The 19758-nt window shown below is 40.7% G+C and overlaps 2 protein-coding genes across 4 annotated transcripts in view; both read left to right on the top strand.

The window, feature by feature from the left end:
- Positions 1-19758, top strand: part of LOC124152771 (BTB/POZ domain-containing protein 6-like) — a 31521-nt gene that overhangs the window by 7324 nt on the left and 4439 nt on the right. Inside the window, exons 1-3 of one of the 3 annotated variants that reach the window (XM_046525824.2) lie at positions 11575-11692; positions 14332-14607; positions 15218-17434. In XM_046525824.2, the coding sequence (XP_046381780.2) occupies positions 14339-14607; positions 15218-16268 (1320 nt within the window). In that variant the 5' untranslated portion in view covers positions 11575-11692; positions 14332-14338 and the 3' untranslated portion in view covers positions 16269-17434. Of the gene's footprint in view, positions 1-11574; positions 11693-14331; positions 14608-15217; positions 17435-19758 lie in introns of those variants that run through there. The other 2 variants (XM_048389089.1, XM_048389090.1) reach the window with 2 other exon arrangements.
- On the top strand, positions 990-4332 carry LOC125377040 (BTB/POZ domain-containing protein 6-like). The gene is made up of 4 exons (XM_048389841.1): positions 990-1138; positions 2279-2554; positions 2903-3393; positions 4247-4332. Exons 1-4 carry the CDS (start codon positions 990-992, stop codon positions 4330-4332), a joined length of 1002 nt encoding a protein of 333 aa, XP_048245798.1.

Genomic DNA, 19758 nt, shown 5'->3' on the forward strand with positions numbered 1-19758 from the left:
GGCGTAAAACCATTCTCATTCACTCACTCATATTGGGTTTATAGTAAATATTCAACTATTACATAACCAGCACCTGATTTAACCACAACATGCTCCAGATCACACTATGTGTGCTTGATGTTAAGACAAATCTCGGCGTCCTGGGTCCGAATACTCAAATACACACATACCCCTTAATGCCGAGCGCCAGACAGGGTAACAACAAGTATGCTCCGGGCGATGCTGGACATTTATAGTAATCGCCTTCGTATGTTTTGACATTGAGTGATTCAAGATTCAAGATTCAAAATTCTTTATTCAGTATTTTGGGCCATGTGGCCTAGAGTACAATTACAATTACAATCATTCCTGCGTCACGTGATGTCAGGAAAATAAATACAAGTAGTCTTACTTCACATTTAATACATGATTTAAGTATAAGGCCAAAGCCTTTACAATGTTGATATTTTTGGAGTTGAGTAGATTACATAAACTGTGATAATCATGATGGACATTGGATAACCAAGGCAAATAGTGATTTCTGACAGAAGAATATTTTGAACATATAAACAAAACATGAAAGTCATCCTCTAATTACCCATTGAGTGATTCCTCAGTCAGTGAATTGTGTATTGTCTTGATCTAAATTTTGACCGACGATACGTCACTAGGTAATGATGCTGTATTATTACATCATTATAACTTTTACGGCTATGTCCTGCGGTCTCTGGATAACAGAATTCACCGAGCGCGATGGATTTGATGGATACGTCCATCTTACATCACTATAGCCTGCTATGTGGCTGTCAGTGTTCAGTCTGACACGTAAACGTCTACAAGATTTAATTGCTTGTAGATATACGAAAGGTAATGGAAACTTTAAAAAAAAAAATATTGAGTGCATCTTTCACTGATATAGTAATTCATAAACGCATGTTTATGATATAGTCGGAATCGTACAAGGGGCTCTGCTAGTAGCAGAGATTTCTTATGATTATGGAAATAGGGTAATGTCGCTTGTAGTTGTAGTGTACAAAGAGTCGGAGTGTGGGGCATGTTGGGAAATGATGATACAGGCATGTTTGACCCGTGACAGGAAGGTGATGGATGCAACATTGGAAACAGATAATGAAGAACATCGTATGGCTTCTTGTGTACCGTAAGTAATTGTATTCTATGTTGTTTCAAGCAAACATCCTCAATACTTGTGTTTTACGACACTCTGAGCACTATTATCCCCCGCCACGAAGTGGAATGGGGATATTGGAATGGGTCCCTCCGTCACGGTTCGTTTCCGGAGCAGAACTAAAAAAACCATTAGAGATATCTGAACCAAACTTGGCAAATTGATAGGTCTAGTGGTGAACTGGTGCCTTTTGATAGTTTTGAATTTTTAAAAATATTTTCGAGTTTCTATAGGAACGACTTTGACCTAGACTGAAAATGGCGGTAGTGGTCGTTTCCGGAGCAGATCTTGAAAACCGTACAGTATTTCTTGACTTGCTGACATGTCATGTTTGTGGGGGATATGAGTATTTAATGCATATTTCGGTGACAACACGAGGTGGCACTTTAACATACACGGTGAACACGATGGTGAAGCCTACGAGGCGTGTTGACCACGGCTAATAATCAGCATGAATCTCGGATTTTCACCCACGATCAGCGGATCCTGACACTACTAATGGACGAAACGCGGATCCTCCAGGTGTCTAGCTCAGCAGAATGCACAGAGGCACCCTTCTTGTTTATTAAAACAGTGATATAAAGTCATTTCGATTTAAAAAAAAATACTTGACAGTTACTTTAATAAAAGCTTAATTTAATGTCTTCTATTGTGGCTAGTGAACAAGCTTAATTTACCTGAGTGAGTGAGTATGGTTTTACGCCGCTTTTAGCAATATTCCAGCAATATCACGGCGGGGGACACCAGAAATGGGCCTCACATATTGTACCTATGTCAGGAATCGAACCCGGGTCTTCAGCGTGACGAACGAACACATTAACCACTAGGCTAAATACTGAAAAAAGTTGGCTGTAAATTTGGTGAAATGTGTGTTGGGGTTGGGATCGTGAAGTATGACACTCATGTCTTATTGGTCAGTAAATAAAACTATATACCTTCTATATGTCTCCACCAACACAGCAAGCTGAATATTTTTATTAACTGACCAATGACGATTTTCTATGGACTTTACACAATCGATAAAGATGTAAAATAATTTGTTTGCATTGCTCTAATGAGAGCCATTGTCCATATTCTCCATTATCTATATATTCTTGTGAATTCTGTTCCAAGCTACATGATGTCCAGTGAGAGCCGAGAATCTGGATATGTGGACAACTGGCAGTCAGGGAAGACTGTCACAGAGTGTAATCTGCGCATGCTCAACACGGAAGACTTAAGTGACGTCACCTTCCGTGTAGGATCAGAGAAACAGGTGGTCCGAGCACACCGCTACGTTCTTGTCAGTCGCAGCTGTGTCTTCCATGCCATGTTCTGTGGCCCCCTGGCGGAGACAGGGGAGGTAACAATCCCTGACATTGAGGCAGACATCTTCAAAGAGTTCTTGAGGTTAGATTCATCCACCAGTTACGTATATTAGTCTATTCACCAATGAAAATAACACATTATGTACGTGTACTCTGGTTCTGATGACATGCTAGGAGGCAAAAAAGATATTTTTGAACTATATGGATTCGTACTTTAAGAGTGTCGAGTCAGTATGCCCTACATCAAGTGTGCCCTACGCGGTAGCAGAGTCGATATTTAGCATAGAGGCATATCCCTACATGGACACACAAAACAGATAACCCAACCTGATTATACTATTTTCACTTAAATAAAGATAAACATTAATCACATAATACAAACAAACAACATTTATTTCTTCCCATTCTTATTTCTTAGATATTATTGTAGGTATGTGTACACAGACAAGGCCTCTATCAACGCTGCAACAATCACGGGTCTAATGTACACCTCCAGGAAATATGCCATAGATGCATTGTACAATCTCTGTGTAACGTTCCTTGAAAAGTCCCTGTCAGAAGACAATATCTGTCAGATCCTGGAGCAGTGTCATGGCTATGGGGAGCTGGACTTGGAACAAAAGGCCTTGAAGTTGCTGACTCGAGGAGGCAAGAGAGTCATCCAATCTCACGGGTTTTTGAAGCTTTGCGCTGAGTGTGTGGCTAAGTTTGTGAGGTCAGATAATTTGGATTTTAAAGAGGAAGACATCTTTGAAGCAGTTCTGTCCTGGACAAAAGGAAGATGCAAACAGGAAGGTGTCAATGACACGCCGGAGAACAGACGGGGTTTCCTTGGGGATATAAAGTATGAGATCCGGTTTACCAGCATGCCCATAGAGTATCTGGTGAAGGATGTAGGCCGATCTGGTGTGCTGACAGACAGTGAGAGAATACGAATAATGGACAGAGCAATAGACATAACCGTTGACATATCTCCATTTAAACATTCACAGAGAAAAACCGTAAGTACTATAGAAAGGAAACCGAAGGCATCCTGTAAAAGTGTGTATAGGTTTGTGTCTTATCGCAATTTATTGATACCAGCTGGGTCCAATGCTATCTCTTTCTCGCCTAGCAAGAGCATTTCCCTGCAAGGGTGTCAGTTGTATGGTGGATATGATGATGCTGAGTATAAACTGAATATCACTTTTTATGACCTGGATAAAGTGGTGTTCATTGAACGGTTGGACAGGATGATGCTTCAGGGCAGTAGACAGCTGAATGACGTCCTGTTTTCAAGGCCTTTTCCCCTAACAGCAGGTGCGACCTATACTCTGTGTGAGGACATGGAGGGACCTGACACTGTCTGTGGAGAGGAAGGAAAGGATACAGTAACAGTGGATGGAGTAAAGTTTACATTTAAAGACTGTCTAATGCAACGCTCAATCACATCAACACGTCGAGAACAGATACCTGGTTTGATGTTCAATAACTCGTCATAGGGAGTACTCGTATATCAGGTGTGGCTTGCTGACCACTTTGAAACTGTGGCATAATTTGATATTGTGAAAACCATATTATCTTGGATATGATCACAATGAAAGGTATAATCTCATTAAATGCGGAAGTGATTGCATGATGCAATTGCAGTTTTCCAAGGTGTTCCAAGGTGTTTCAAGGTACGATATTAACTGTTCAATGTAACTACTGCGTGTTTCATGTGCATTGGATTTATGATACATCAATATGCAGGTCCATATTTCTTGATGACTCAGCATGTGATGTGTTCCACCAGCGGGGCAGGATACGCTCTCTATTTCACGAACACCTGATATCATGGATCTGGCAACAGCCGTTGGTGTCAGCATTGCAGAACCTTAACAGTATACAATCGAGCATGCTCTTTCTACGACTATTTTAAAGAACTTCTTATGACTCTTGCTCAGCAGCAGCATTCAAGGCCTTAGTAAAACTTTTATGGTAGAAAAATCATGTGGAGAAAATTTCCAGATTCGACGCGTCAGTGACCAACATGATTTCCAAAAGGCTATTTTGCACTATATGTTCCCTTGTTTGTTCAGGTGAACGCTTGACATGCCCAAATCATGGTTATACCGTCACCACTCCTATTAGCAAGTGGTATGTGCTTCTGAGAGGGGGTTTGTGACGTCATTTCAGCCATTTTGACAAATAAAATATTGAGAGAAGTATCAATGATACATCAATATGCAGGTCCCTATTTCTTGACGACTCAGCATGTGATGTGTTCCACCAGTGGGGCAGGATACGCTCTCTATTTCACGAACACCTGGTATCAGCACTATTTAATTTTCTCACACGATCAGCGGATCCTGATTCTACAAATATCGATGACATAATGACCTACAACTGGTACACAACTGCTCTGACGTGTGTTCACAACTCCTCACATCTCATTTGATAGATAACAGTTTTCGACTGTCACGTTGTGACTTTTGTGGTTTAGTGGGTACTGATAGCCAACAAATACAAAACGAAGAAGCTATTGTGTGGTAGGCCACTAATACAAAGCCGGACAGTCACGATTGGCCACCCTACACCATCGGCAGTTTATTGGTTATGAATAACGAACATTTCAGGCTGAGCTTTGACACACTGATGAAAGTGAGAGCACAACATTGGGATTCAAACCTTCTGAAACCGTCTAAAACCTTTCTTTGAAATTCTCAGTCTTCAAGAAACAAGGCCCTGGATATCACAGACTGTATCACTCATAATGGTCTCGATATTTTGTTCATGAAAGATGAAAACCTAAATAGCAGCAAATAAAGTTAAACTCCCTGAAGCACATACCACGGACTTATAGCAATGGTGGTGGCATAACAATGATTTACAGGATCTAATCTCTGTAAGACAAGAAGTTTGTTAAATGATGAATTTAATCATCTCTGTCTCAAACTTGTCCTTGAGGTCTGTACAGTCGTCTGGCATCGAAAAGGAAGACTTTTTTACCCAGTTTTACAATGAACTAACGGTTCTCCCCGACAAACTCCCCCAGGGGAAAAAATAGAACCGTTGGTGATTTCAATGAACATTATGATACGATTGGAAAGAGGTGAAGAAATTGATAAAACTCATTGACCCAGTGGGGTTAATCCAACACGTGAATGAATCCACACAAAAGTCTGGACATTTTTAAATGTGCATTGACGAGATATGACAGTAATGTTGTAGAAGACAATGATCACCATATCTTGAAAATGGCATTCTCGATGTCAAAACAAACAAATCATTTATGCCAAGACATCAAAAACATTGATACTGTGTAATTCACCAAGAGATGTGGATGTTCTATGTCGTTGTATGAAAACACCTTGATAGAACTCTTGGATAAACATGCGCCGACTGTAACAAAACAAGCCTTAGAGGCCAAATGTTCTCCAATACCCAACCGTTACACAGAATCATAAGTCGTATACTCGTGTGTGCATGGAGCCAAGTGTGAAAGGTATATTTAGGTTTGAACGCGAGAATGAAAGGTGAGAGCAAGCGGATACATTGTACACTGTCTAAGCCTGTGTTGTGCGATTGTGAGGCAGAAAGTCCTTGTCAATGCAAGGGTATATAAAGAGTTCGCCCCTCAAATCAGTGTTGGTCGTGCACTCGAGGGTGAGAACGCCAGACCACCATTAAATGTTGGGCCAAGATCGGGCGTAAGTAGTTCATATTTAATCTTATTCATGTATAATAGGATTGTTTAGTTTATTAATATGTTCCATGGATAGTAAATTATTAAACTTTGTTGTTAAGTATAGTGCATAGTGTAAATGTAAATAAAGAGTAAAATGGTAACAAAGTGTTTTTGTATTTTTGTGGTAGTAATTGAGTATCCAAACCCACATATGTATATACCGAATATTTATTCATATTCTGAATATTGTGAGTAGTAGTGTTGGACATGATACCCAGCCACTCGGGTACCGTCCTTTCAGTGTAAATGTCATGCAGGCGTGACCTTTAGTCCTACCCTGGGAACAAGATGATACACACCAAGACATGTTGCGGGAGACCGTCTGATGGATGACAGACATGAGCTACCAAGACGTTACTGCGTCCAGTATAGATGTGACTCCTAAGTGTTGTATAAGAGTGCAGTGAGTAAATGCAGTATTCACTGGTGCTGTATCTCCACATCCTTTAATATGAACTATTGTCATCAGAGACAATACCAAGGTCACTCTAACTTGCCCGTTGTTTGTCGTTGAAGACAATTTACAAATGACTATCTCTTGTCATCAACATTCATACTGTGTCATGATAGACCAGAATGATATTTTGTCTTTGGACAATTCCCTTATACATGTCTGTGTAGACATTTGATTTGTTTTTGATGATGATATTTTGATGTGACATGTGATATCTTTTATACCTGAACCTTTTTGATTGTATCGTGTGTGTATATTTACTAGGTTAATATTAGTATTAGTCAGTATTAGTATTAGTTTAGTATTATACTATTAGTATTAGTAGTAATATTGTCAGATAATTGGTTAGAAATTATGTAAATATTTTTGTTTTCTCTTACATAATAATAAATTATATTATTTTATTTGCTCTGAGGGTTCTTGTGTGACAAACATATTTAACAGCGGAAAACGCTGTGCGACACACAACACAACATAAAAAAATGCCCAGTCTCCCCATGAACACAACTGTTATCACCTAACACAAATACCGCCATACACTTAACTGTTGCACGACAACTCAAACCAGAGGCAAAGCTTTTTGGCAAGAAAGTGATGGAACCGTGTTCCCTCAACGAATGCAACAGCCATGACCCCGGAAGATTTACATTATTAATACACATCAAGATGAAAAATTATCACAATACGCACCAATTGCAAGTATTATAACGGTTCTTCACGCTGAACCAACAGCGACTAGAAGTTGCAACCAGTCAAATCAGTGATAGCAACATATCAATACCTATGCCACATTGCCCACCTTTGCCAAGCAAAAAACCACAGTTATATTCTTTGGTGGGAGCCAATCAGCGAACTCACAAACATTCACACAGACATAATGCAGGTCGTCTTGGTACACATTCTGAAACAAATCTGTAAAACAGAACAACTCATCAACTAAACTCTATCAAAAGACCAAGAATATCAAAATGCAAATCATTCTCACCCAGACCACTTTTAAGCCTACAGGCTGGATGAGCCTCTTTTGGCCTTGACAAAACAGTATTAAACTTAAGGAACAAACACACATTTATCACAAGGTAATGGCCAAAAACAAGTTGAGTGCCAGTCTGGAACAACCAACGTCCCCACATCATGACACTGTGAAAAATGTTTGATAGTTGTAGGTATCAAACACACAGGGGATACAATCCAATTCATTGTCCCTTTCCAACAAACAATAACTACTGCCTGACATCCCGGATGCTGAAACGCGAATTAAAGCCGCAAGTTTGGTGTTTCATGCTACCTTTTACTAATTTAAACACGGCATTTTGATTGTCCGTAAGCCATTTCACCCGTTGGTGATCATGGGTTGCAGCAAGACAATGTGGTACCATATGTACCACATTCAGCTCTCTCCGAGTCGAACTCGAGCTATTTCCCCCTTTTTGACCACTGTCCATGAGAAGCTACACAGCCCACGTCTACACAATAACCTGCATAGCCACTGTCACTGGCATTGGAATTAACTACTTTCTTGGTACATGCTGTCTGAACAAATGATCTAGAAGTAAACTGCTTTACATTGTCTGACCAGAACTCATATCTGACAACACGATCTTCCTGTACCATGTAACTGACATACTGATGTCCATACTTAAGGATCTTATCATTAGTAGAGTGGGCACGGGTGGCCCAGAGGTCTGAGGCGCCGCGATTCACTGTTCAGAGCTGCGTCCCTTGGGCACGCAAGAAACCTATGATTGTGGGTTCGACTCCCGGTTCGCCCCGATTATGTTTCTAGGTTTCTCAGCACCATACCCGTGCTCGTGGGTTTCACCAAAGTGGTAAACGTCTGAGACTTGCATCACTTTGGGCTTCCTCCCACATTAAGCTGACACGCCGGAATACTGTTAAAAAGCGGCGTTAAACCCAACTCACTCACTCTTATCATTTGTTGTATTTTAGACCCCAGCACTAATTTCATGGAAATTTACTGACCAACAACAGAAACCACATACTTAGTATCTAACAGGTATGTGCATATAATTGGAATCAAACAGGTGAAGTGTGGCTTCTTCAACCTTATCCACCTTTCTTGTAGGTACAGTAACTGTCATGGGGGTTGTGTCCACTAGCCACTTCAATACCTGTGACGAAGTCAATAGTGACTTTTCTACCATTGGAACAAAACCAGAAAATAACAGAACCTGATGAACATGTCTCATCTTTTGAAGCTCCAGCCAAAATACGGTCTTCCAAGAAAGTAACTATCCCAAGTAACTAGCCTTCAGATTAATTTCTTTCATAACAATACAATTTTGACGTCACCAATCTTCCAATTGATCGCTCTGTTCCAGGACTCAACCATCAATCATCTCTTCATGGAAATTAAATGGAATTGTGTTCCCCTCGCGGAAACAAACATAGTCCTTTTCAGGTTTTAATTTCTTAATATCCAAAGAAGTTTGAATGAACTCTTTTCTCAAAGCACCAATTTTAGAATTGTGTGATGATTCAAATTGCTCTTTATGTCAATCGAGCTTATTCAAAATGACGTCGATTATAGCGTCTGTATCCATTGCAACACCAACTTGCCGTGCTTACTCATAAAGCGAGAGAGAAGAATTCAAATTCACCTTCCTTTTATATGCCCTCCACAACGCCACCTGATTGGGCACACAGTCCCTTGAATACAGTTGAACACCTCTGGGAGAAAACAAGTTCCATTGTCATATTTCAAATGAAGGAAATAGGATTTCAGAGAAGGTGCAAAAGGCAAACACTGAAAGGCTTACTACTGAAAGGCATTCGAAAATCTTAGCTGGAAGTGCATAGACAGATTTGTAACCATTCCAGAAATGCAAAAGAACAAGAAATTGGAAACTCAAAAGTTAAGTTGTGTTGCTCAAAGATCAAGCAGCGTTATGGAAAACTAGATGCTCGTTATATTCTTGTACTCTCCGATGGGTAAGACGAAAACCAAGTCGGGCAATGACAACAAGATCTTAATGAAGTGTCAATATGGCAACCCATAAGCCAATTTACCCGATACATCTCACTCCATTTCAAGCTCCTTGAGTGATTTTCAATTAAAAAGAAATTAGTCAAGTGGTTTTGGAGTCAAAATAAACTTATTATGAGGGTTTCTGATCCATACAGAGTTCACTTTTGTTAATTTAGACATTTTCCTCTCAGCGATTGCCAATGTCATCAGAACCAAAGCCTATCAACTATTCCTACATGCTTCAAGACAACTGTTGTAAAACCTCCCATTGAGAAGGCAGGTGAGAGCAGCAGTGTGTCAGCTGACTGTCGCTCTTTTTCCAATCTACCAATCCTCTTCAATTATTCCTAAAAATGTGTTAAACTCAGGATTACACAACATTTCACCACGGAACTGGACAAAGTGCTTCTCGGCAATCTCAATGAGTTACTGACAAAGATCATATAAAAAATATTTCATGGCGTTACATTCCACCTTATTTATTATAAAATATATAGATTAGACTCAATCGTTATGTACACTACGTTACAAGTGCAGGGAGTAAATCAATGTGAAACCAATTGACATTTCTCTTACATCATTGTTTGTACAACCTTAAGCACATGTGGTAACTTTCATCATTCCAATAATCCATGTTGTTAAAGAAGAAAGACCAGAACATGAAGTATATCGATACTTCTGTTGCAGAGTAAAGGGAATGAGTGAGTCAGTATGGTTTCACGCCGCTATTAGCAATATTCCAGCAATATCACGGAGGAGGTACACCATAAATGGGGTTCACACATTGTACCCATGTAAGGGATCGAACCTGGGCCTTCAGAGTGATGAGCCAACGCTTTAACCACTAGGCTACCCCACAGATTGGACAGATTTGGTGGTAATAATGCACTGGGCATCATTTTTGTCACTCAAGTTTGGAAATGTCCTCTACGTGTCTACAATAAAATGTTTTCAAGGCTTCACTGAGGCACTCTGAGTCTTTATGCATAGATCTAAATAACAAACAGATGTGGCGGTCTCACGGATCTGGTTTGTTTCTAGTTCAGGTAGGTAAATCAGTGGCAGGGAATTGGCTATTTGATGGTTATTGAAGGATATAAGATCATTGATGTAATGAAGCTTAAGTTAATCTTCTAGGCCAAATTACCTTGTTTTGACTTTGACAGTCCGAGTGGAAATTCCAATTCATATGCATAAGTTCAAAAAGGTTTTTGCATGCAAGCTGGGGCGTGTGAAATTTGTCCAAGAGCAATGTCTTACACGAAAAGTTGTTTTTGAAGTGTAAGACACATTCTACTTTTAATCCTCTCATTTCTGTTTGACAACAGAATGATATTTGTGTTTCTTTGGGGGTCAAATGGTGTATCACGTCATTCAAGATTAGTGCACTTATATAGCGACGTGTGTGTGTGTTTGGCTGCGTGCGTGCGTGCGTGCTGGACTAGTCCGGACTAATGCCGTTTTTCTAGAGCCCGAGCCGATCTGTACCTTGTTTTATCCTTTTAATGCCAAGCGCCGAGTGTCATTTGATTGAGAGAAAAAAGATGTCCCTGTTTCAGACCTTGAAAAAATATATTGCCTGCCACAAAAATTACATTGTTGCAAGGAAGTCAACTGTTTTCAATATAAAAAAATTATATCTGGTTTTGCAGCTGAAGCTGAAAAGATGTCTATTCTCGATGCAAAATCTCCAAAAATGTCTATTTCAAAGACTTTGATACCCTTTGCAGCCTCTGTGATTTCTCCAGCTTCACATGGACTGCCAATATATATTTTTAGAAATGTCCACCACTTCTTAACTAGCAGCCCAGTGGCTGGACTACCACACCTGGCTACACCATCTTTAAACAATAACAATCTCTCAATGTCCAGTAATTGTCTTGTTTCTGTGTGAGGCGTGTACATGATTGACAGAGTTGTCTTTCCCATGATAGCAAGTGAGGGACTCCTAAAATATATATAAATATATGACATGCGGAAGTGTCAAAACGAAACTAAGATTACAGGTATCCAACAGGTGAAGAGGTTTCTCTCGCTCGCCGTGTTCAAACCATCTGTACCAGCCCAGGTAAGGAGTTTGTTTGTTTCTTGTTCAATGCCGCACTAAGCAACATTCCAGCTATATAACGGCGGTCTGTAACTAATCGAGTCTGGGCAAGACAATCCAGCTAGTGAGATCATGAATATCAATCCACGCAAGTGGGATACAATAACATGCATCAACCAAGTCATCTAGGTTGACCACCCGATCCCGTTAGTCGCCTACTAAGGTGTACACTGTTCACACAGCTGCACTGAACGGTGATTGTTTTGTGTACAGAGAGTGGTGCTATCGACCTGACTGAGTGTATGTTTCTGATATATCAAGGGGTTGACACTGTTATTCCTGTTATATTCTAGTATGGATATAACTGTCGGTAGTGCTGGTTATCACACACATTGTAGCACATCTGTCGGCTATCACGCCAATAATGAAGTCTCTACTTGAGACTTAAATCATGTTGATAGCCGTAATGAACGATGTGTACAACTCCTCGGCGATAACATCAGTCTGTATTAGTCTTTACAGAGTTGTGTCCCTTTGATTATCTTGGTCAAGTTGAGCAGCTGCCTTCCGTTCAGTGGTATTGATAGAAACTCCGATATAACATTCATGTTATTGAGTCAAGCTCTCGAACTCCAAGGGTCGAATAAATGGTGGTGTCGAATGTACAGTCCGGTCGTGGCAAAACTTTCATCTGGATATGTCGTATAGTTGTGTTGTCTCGAAATAATTTGTGGGCCTGATAAGTCGAACTGACAAATGTTTACAAGTGCAACCTGAGACGAGGTTAAATTTTCATGTGAATTCATGAATGTGGATGTGAAAAACGATTATGTGTATGTTCCTCAGTACAGACTTGATATGTACCTTCATGTAACATGCACAGTATGGTACGTGTCTGCTTTAGGTTGTGTGGCCCAGTCGAATGTGTCGAATCCCGGATAATACAAACTATTTATCTCCTCCCCGGAATTGGACATAACAGGTTTGACTGTAGTTACAGGTTGGTAGATCATTCAAAATGCCACAACCGCCAGTCACAAAACATATGCAAACAAACTAGGGTTGTCTGTTTGCTTGTTGTTTAACGCCGCACTCAACAATATTCCAGCTATGTTAAGACGGTCTGTAAATGATCGAGTCTGGACCAGACAATCCAGTGATTAATATCATGAGCATCGATTCACGCAATTGGGATACGATGACATGCAGCAACCAAGTCAGCGAACCTGACCACCCGATCCCATTAGTCGCCGATCACGACAAGCATGGGCTGCTGAAGACGTATTCTATCCCCGATCTTCACGGGTAAGGGTTGGCTGTAAGGTTTGTTGTCAAGTGGTTGTCCCCGATGTGATTGTGAAGCATGACTTTTATGGGCTACCGGATACTTGCAGATTTCGCTCAATATCAAGGGGTCAGTTCACCTCATTTCTAACATTGACCTTCGTATTTGTATGGACCTTTGTCGATGGTAATAAAAACAAGACATCTGACCTCAAAAGTTCAATTTGCCTTTCGACCGAGTTTATGAAGTTGTGAGTGATATATATGCATTTGGAAATACAGTTTTAATATATTTTTGTTTTGTTTTTGTTTGATTACTCAGCTATATAGCTGCCTCTCACGACAAGCTGATGGCAATCTATATTCTTACCCGGAATCCCCACTGGTCCAACAGTAAAGTTGTATCTTTAGTCTTTGGAGACAGGTTTGAGTTATATTGGTTTTAACCATTTATTAAAAGCTGGGCATGTGGATTTTAGAAATTTGATAAACATGTTATCTTGGCTGTACAATTCCTATATATGCCCCTTCCGATAGTGCTATCTACTTAATAACATCCTTTTATATCTGGCTTTACCTTCAAGAGAAATTAATTTCATACTGTTCAACCGAATGACATTTCATTGTAAGATACCTATTACAGGTCATTCCTCATTATGTGTAAACAGACAATGCTACGAAAACAATGTGAGCTATTTGTAAACAAACAGTTTTGGCCCAGGAATGCCCCTATGTTATTTGGGGCGGTGGTGTAGCTTAGTGGTTAAAGCGTTCGTTAGTCACGCCAAAGATCAGGTTCGATTACTCAGATGGGTACAATGTGTGAAGCTTATTTCTCGTATCTCCCGCTGTGATATTGCTGGAATATTGTTAAAAGCAGCGTAACGCCATACTCACTCACTCAAACGTTTTTGAAAACAATGAATTGTTAAGTGAATTTCAATACTCATTAATAGAACCTTTACACTGATTTAATGCGGGCTACTATCTATATATTCTATATCATCTATATATTCTATAATATGTATGTATTAATGTCTTGTCTGTTCAAAGCTACAAGATCCCCGGCCGCATCATACCAAAAGATGTTAAAAGATGGTACTTGTTGTTACCCTGTCTGGCGCTCTGCATTAAGGGGCTAAAACAAGGACTGGTCAGCTCAGAGTCAGTATACTGTGTCTGAGTGGGGTATTCATGTTAAACTGCGGCATGGTATCTCAGTGAGCTAGCACTATAAATCGGCATCAGTCCGGACTAGTACAAGCAGCCACACAAACACAAACACGTACATGCACGTCGCTATATAAGTGCAATAAACCCAATTTCACCTCACCTCACCTATAATATGTATGTATTTATGTCTTGTCTGTTCAAAGCTACAAGATGTCAGGTGCGAGCCCCAAATCTGGATTAGTCGACAACTGGCAGGCTGGGAAGACTGTCACAGAGTGTAATCTCCACATGCTCGACACGGAAGACTTAAGTGACGTCACCTTCCGTGTTGGGTCAGATGAACAGGTGGTCCGAGCTCACCGCTACGTTCTCGTCAGTCGCAGCTGTGTCTTCCATGCCATGTTCTGTGGCCCCCTGGCAGAGACAGGGGAGGTAACCATCCCCGACATTGAGGCAGACATCTTCAAAGAGTTCTTAAGGTGAGATTAATCTAGCGGTTTTACAAATCATCCATTACCAAGAGAAAATTGCACCTTCCGTAATGTATGCTGATTTTATACCTTCTAAATAACTATTTACATGAGTAATTGCTCTTTTGATACCCGAGCCACATTAAATATGTTGCTATTTTCCCTCAAGTGTTTCTATTTTTGGTCCTTTTTTACAATACTTGTATGTAGTTAACAAACTTAAATAGTAATAAATACCACAAAGTAAGTTTAATTAGACTATGAGGTTAATGTGTTCCTAGGAGTCAGCTTAAGCAATTTTTTTATAGTGATGGTAAATCATGTCATTTGAGGTCTACCCCACTATACGTGGGTGCCACCTACAATAAAATATAGCATGGAAAGGTTTTATCTTTTTACATTATCATGTTACATCTCACAGCGTTGTAGTGGGTTTCACTTATTGTGTCCAACGTCTTTAGGGTGAGATTAATCTGGCGGTAGATAAATTAATACACAAATTAAGATGACACCTTACGTATTCTTTATCTGCTTTAATATCATTGTTTCGAAAATGCTCAGAAGATCATAAACTCATTTTTTTTATTTTTCCTGTCCTTTTTGTTACATGTTACTGTAGGTATGTGTACATAGACAAGGCCACTATCGACGCTGAAACAGTCACAGGACTAAAGTACACCTCCAGGAAATATTCTCTGGATGCATTATATAAACTGTGTGAAACGTTCCTAGAAAAGTCCATGTCAGAAGACAATGTCTGTCAGATCCTGGAGGAGTGCCATGGTTACGGGGAGCAGGACGTGGAACAGAAGGCCCTGAAGATCCTGATTCGAGGAGGGAAGAGAGTCATCCAATCTCCCGGGTTTGTGAAACTTTGCTCTGATTGTATGAATAGGTTTGTCAGGTCAAAAGTTTTATATTTGAAAGAGGAGGACGTATTTGACGCAGTGCTGTCCTGGACAAAGGAAGGATGCCGGAAGAGAGGTGTGAGTGACACGCCTGAGAACATACGGAGACTCCTGGGAGAGATGAGGTATGAGATTCGGTTTACCAGCATCCCCCTGGAGTATCTGGTGAAGGTTGTCGGCCCATCTGGGGTGGTGACCAAGGATGAGAGAACGCGAATAATGGACAGAACCGTAGACACAACTGTTGACATATCTCCATTTAAACATTCACAGAGAAATACTATTGGTTGGAAACTGAAGGCATCCTGTAAACGAGTGGATAGGTTTACGTCTCACGGTATTCGTAGTATGAGAAGTGGGATAAGTGCTATCTCCTTCTCACCTAGTCGGAGCATTCTCCTACTGGGGTGTGCGCTGTATGGTGAACGGTGTGGAGATGGAGAGTATACACTGACAATAAGAGTGTATGACGCCAATAACGTGGCGATTGATGAACCTTTCATGACCAGGATGGTGCTTCAAGGCAATTTCACGCTGAATGAAGTCCTGTTTCCCAGGTTTATTTCCCTCACAGCAGGTGCGACCTATTCTCTGTGTGTGGACATGAAGGGACCTATGGCCTGCTTTGGTGAGGGAGGAAAGGATGCAGTAACAGTGGATGGGGTACATTTCACATTTACAGACTCTCCACTGTCTGCTACAGACACATCAAAACGTCAAGGGCAGATACCTGGTTTGTTGTACAGTCTCCCGCCGCCATAGGCAGTTCTGGTGTATCAGGTGTGTTTCGCCGACTGCTATGGCGATGATATATGATAATTTGATATCAAACAAACCAGATATCATCTTCCATATGATCATATTAACAGGTTTAATCCCATTAAATTCCATCTGACAGACGGTGACATCTGGCTTGAACTCACTGGTGATGTAGACTACGTTATATCTGTGTAGTACAGGCAGTAAATCAACACTAAACCAATTCCCACCAATACAACATTGTTGTTTGCACCTTTCAGAATACACGTGAGGACAAGGAGGTGATTGCTGATATTTGTTTCGAAATAAATGTTCTTAAGATTTGTAGATATAGCCCGTAGGTCTATTTGCCTTTGAGGCATCTCACATACTGACGTCAAGAGCATGATGTATTGTGTGTGGTTGGATTGATGCCTGAAGCTGTAGTGCAAGTCTGTAGTGACGTAAAGACGGGTGAAGGTCGTTTGGTTACTCACCGTTTGTAGGGCACGTGAAAACATAAATGCACGTGTGCTTTGTTGTGTGTGTTGTTAATCATACTTCCCCTTGATATTGATCAGGACATTGTGGCTGAACTATGCTGTATCCCAGATGTGGTTTTGTATTCAGTGGACCCGTGAAGGTCCAGGGTAGAATAGGTCTTCAGCAACACATGCTTGTCGTAAGAGGCGACTAACGGTTTCAGAAGGTCATGTCTGATGCTCATGATATCAATCACTGGATTGTCTGGTCCAGATCCGATTATTTACAGACCGCCGTCATATAGCTGTAATACCGCTTTGTATGGCGTTAAACAAAAAAAAATGTGTTCAGTGATAGATTACTTCTATTCTCTTCAACAACAAACACTCGGACTAGTTCGTTGAAAGTCGTAGTGCTAAATCTGTTGCAAGTGTGCTCAGTTTAACAACTACAGTCAATCCGATAAGCAATGTATATATTCCTTATGTTAGACATGAATTGCAAAAGAGTTATTTATACCCAATGATCAATCACCCTTTTAATCAGCCCTCTGTTGCTATTCAAGACGAATGTGTACTTGTTTATTATAATCTCTATAATGTTGCCTATACAGTAAACTACGGTTATAGCGAACTCAAAGGGACCACAAATTCAAGTTCGTTATAACCGTAATTCGTTATAAGCATATATACAGCATATACAGCAAATGGCAGGGACCTAAAACCCACTTCGTTATATCCGCCAGTTCGTTATAAGCGTGTTCGTCATAACCCTAGTTTACTGTATATGCATGTATGTGCTCTCTGTATCATTACCATGTCACTTTCTTCATATCGGTGTCAAAGTCTACTGCGAGACATTGCTACAATTGTAATACAGAAGTTGGTCATCACGTTTACAGAATTTATATGAGTTTGTTCTTATGTCTTTATTGTTTTGTTTCTCAGATATTAGCTCAGTTCAATAAAGCGCATATTGCAACCAAAATATGTTCATCTGATACATTAATATGTTGCCCAGCTACACGATCTGATGCATCTTGTGCAAAGTGCGTCTATTATCTAGCCATCATTGCCTAGCTACGCGATCTGGTAACCTATTTAAAGTACATGGATCGTAGGATTTGTTGCCTAGCTGGAAGATCTGGTACGTATAAAGGTACATGTAAAGTGCAAGGATCATCTAGTCTGTTTTGCCTACCTTCACGATCTGGCCCTGTTATGTAAAGTGCATGGATCATCTAGTCTGTGTTGCCTAGCTACACCATCTGGTACATGTTATGTAAAGTACATTGATCCTCTAGTCTGTGTTGCCTAGCTACACGATCTGGTGCATGTTATGTAAAGTGCATGGATCATCTAGTCTGTGTTGCCAAGCTACACGATCTGGTCCATGTTATATAAAGTGCATGGATCATCTAGTCTGTGTTGCCTAGCTACACGATCTGGTTCATGTTATGTAAAGTGCATGGATCATCTAGTCTGTGTTGCCAAGCTACACGATCTGCTTCATGTTATGTAAAGTGCAAGGATCATCTAGTCTGTGTTTCCAAGCTACACGATCTGGTGCATGTTTTGTAAAGTGCATGGATCATCTAGTCTGTGTTACAATGAATGTTTTGTGTAAGTGGCCAAAACGGACGTTTAAATGGTGTCGACAGCATACGCCCCCAGTGATCCATGCTTGTCACCAGGACGGACTCAATATGGATCGGCGGTCATTTTAACATCCATTATGTTTAAATGGTGCTTGACTTTCTGGCCACTGGGGAAGAGTCTGTGGTAACCTTGGCACATGAACAATGTGAAATACAGTGTCAAGGAAGAGTTGACATTCCATCATCTTTGACTTCGTATTCGGTTTATAGTCTAATATATTTTAACAACCTGGTACCTGTTTAAAATATATTACAATTGTATACCGCTGTTCGCGTACACAAAGCTTCATCCTCCATATTGTACGTTGTATCGACAGTATACGCCCACAGTGACCCATGCTTGTCAGCAGGGCAGACTCAGTAGGGATCGGGTGGCCACAATGGATGTTTAAATGGTGTCGACAGTATACGCCCACAGTGATCCATGCTTGTCACCAGGACAGAGTCAGTAGAGATCGTAGGCCACAATGGACGTTCAAATGGTGTCGAAAGTATACGCCCACAGTGACACATGCTCGTCATCAGACTCAAATACCGATCACATTACCCATCATCTCTGACTTCATGTTAGGTTTGGACGTTGGGATAGCCCAGAGGTTAAAGCATTCGCTCGCCACGCCGAAAACCCGGGTTCGATTCCCCACATGGATACAATGTATCAACCCCATTTCTGGTGTCCATATTGATGGAATATTGTTAAAAGCGGCGTAAAACCATTCTCATTCACTCACTCATATTAGGTTTATAGTAACCAGCACCTGATTTAACCACAACATGCTCCAGATCACACTATGTGTGCTTGATGTTAAGACAAATCTCGGCGTCCTGGGTCCGAATGCTCATATACACACATACCCAATTGGAGCCACTCATCCAATAGAGGTATCCACATGTGGCTCCAAACATGCTCCGATGTGGACCTTCTCCTACTCACAGTGTTCACCTCTAAAGCTAAACATAATTTGGACAGAGTCAGTCTCGTACAAAAAAAAGAACAAGATATAGTAAATGAGAGAATGAGGTTATGAGCCGAGTTTGGCAAAACTCCAATCAGCGTACTTCACACATTGCAACAATGTGGGGGATCGAACTCAGATATTTGGCAAGGAAAACGAATACTGTAACTCAAAGGCTTCGTGACCCTACAGCCGTATCGGGAGATAGAGCATGACAAGTGTTGTCCCTCGTTATCATCACATGACACGGCCATATACAGATAGTGAATGCGGAAGATGTTTAACTAGAATTACAGGGGACATCGATCACACCCGGCGTTTACCGTTTTCCAAGGTGTTTTAAGGTGCTCAAAGGTGCTCAAAGGTAAGATATTAACTGTTTAAATGTCACTACAGTGTGTTCCATGTACCGTGGGTA

This window comes from Haliotis rufescens, unplaced genomic scaffold, assembly GCF_023055435.1.
Source record: "Haliotis rufescens isolate VD_foot unplaced genomic scaffold, xgHalRufe1.0.p SCAF_8, whole genome shotgun sequence".
Lineage (NCBI taxonomy): Eukaryota > Metazoa > Mollusca > Gastropoda > Lepetellida > Haliotidae > Haliotis > Haliotis rufescens.

Coding starts and splice junctions, on each gene's coding strand:
- LOC125377040 (XM_048389841.1), top strand. CDS start 990: ATGTCGCTTGTAGTTGTAGTGTACAAAGAGTCGGAGTGTGGGGCATGT. Junction 1,139..2,278: donor CGTATGGCTTCTTGTGTACC/GTAAGTAATTGT, acceptor TTCTGTTCCAAG/CTACATGATGTCCAGTGAGA. Junction 3,394..4,246: donor ATCTGGTGTGCTGACAGACA/GTGAGAGAATAC, acceptor GTGTTCCACCAG/CGGGGCAGGATACGCTCTCT.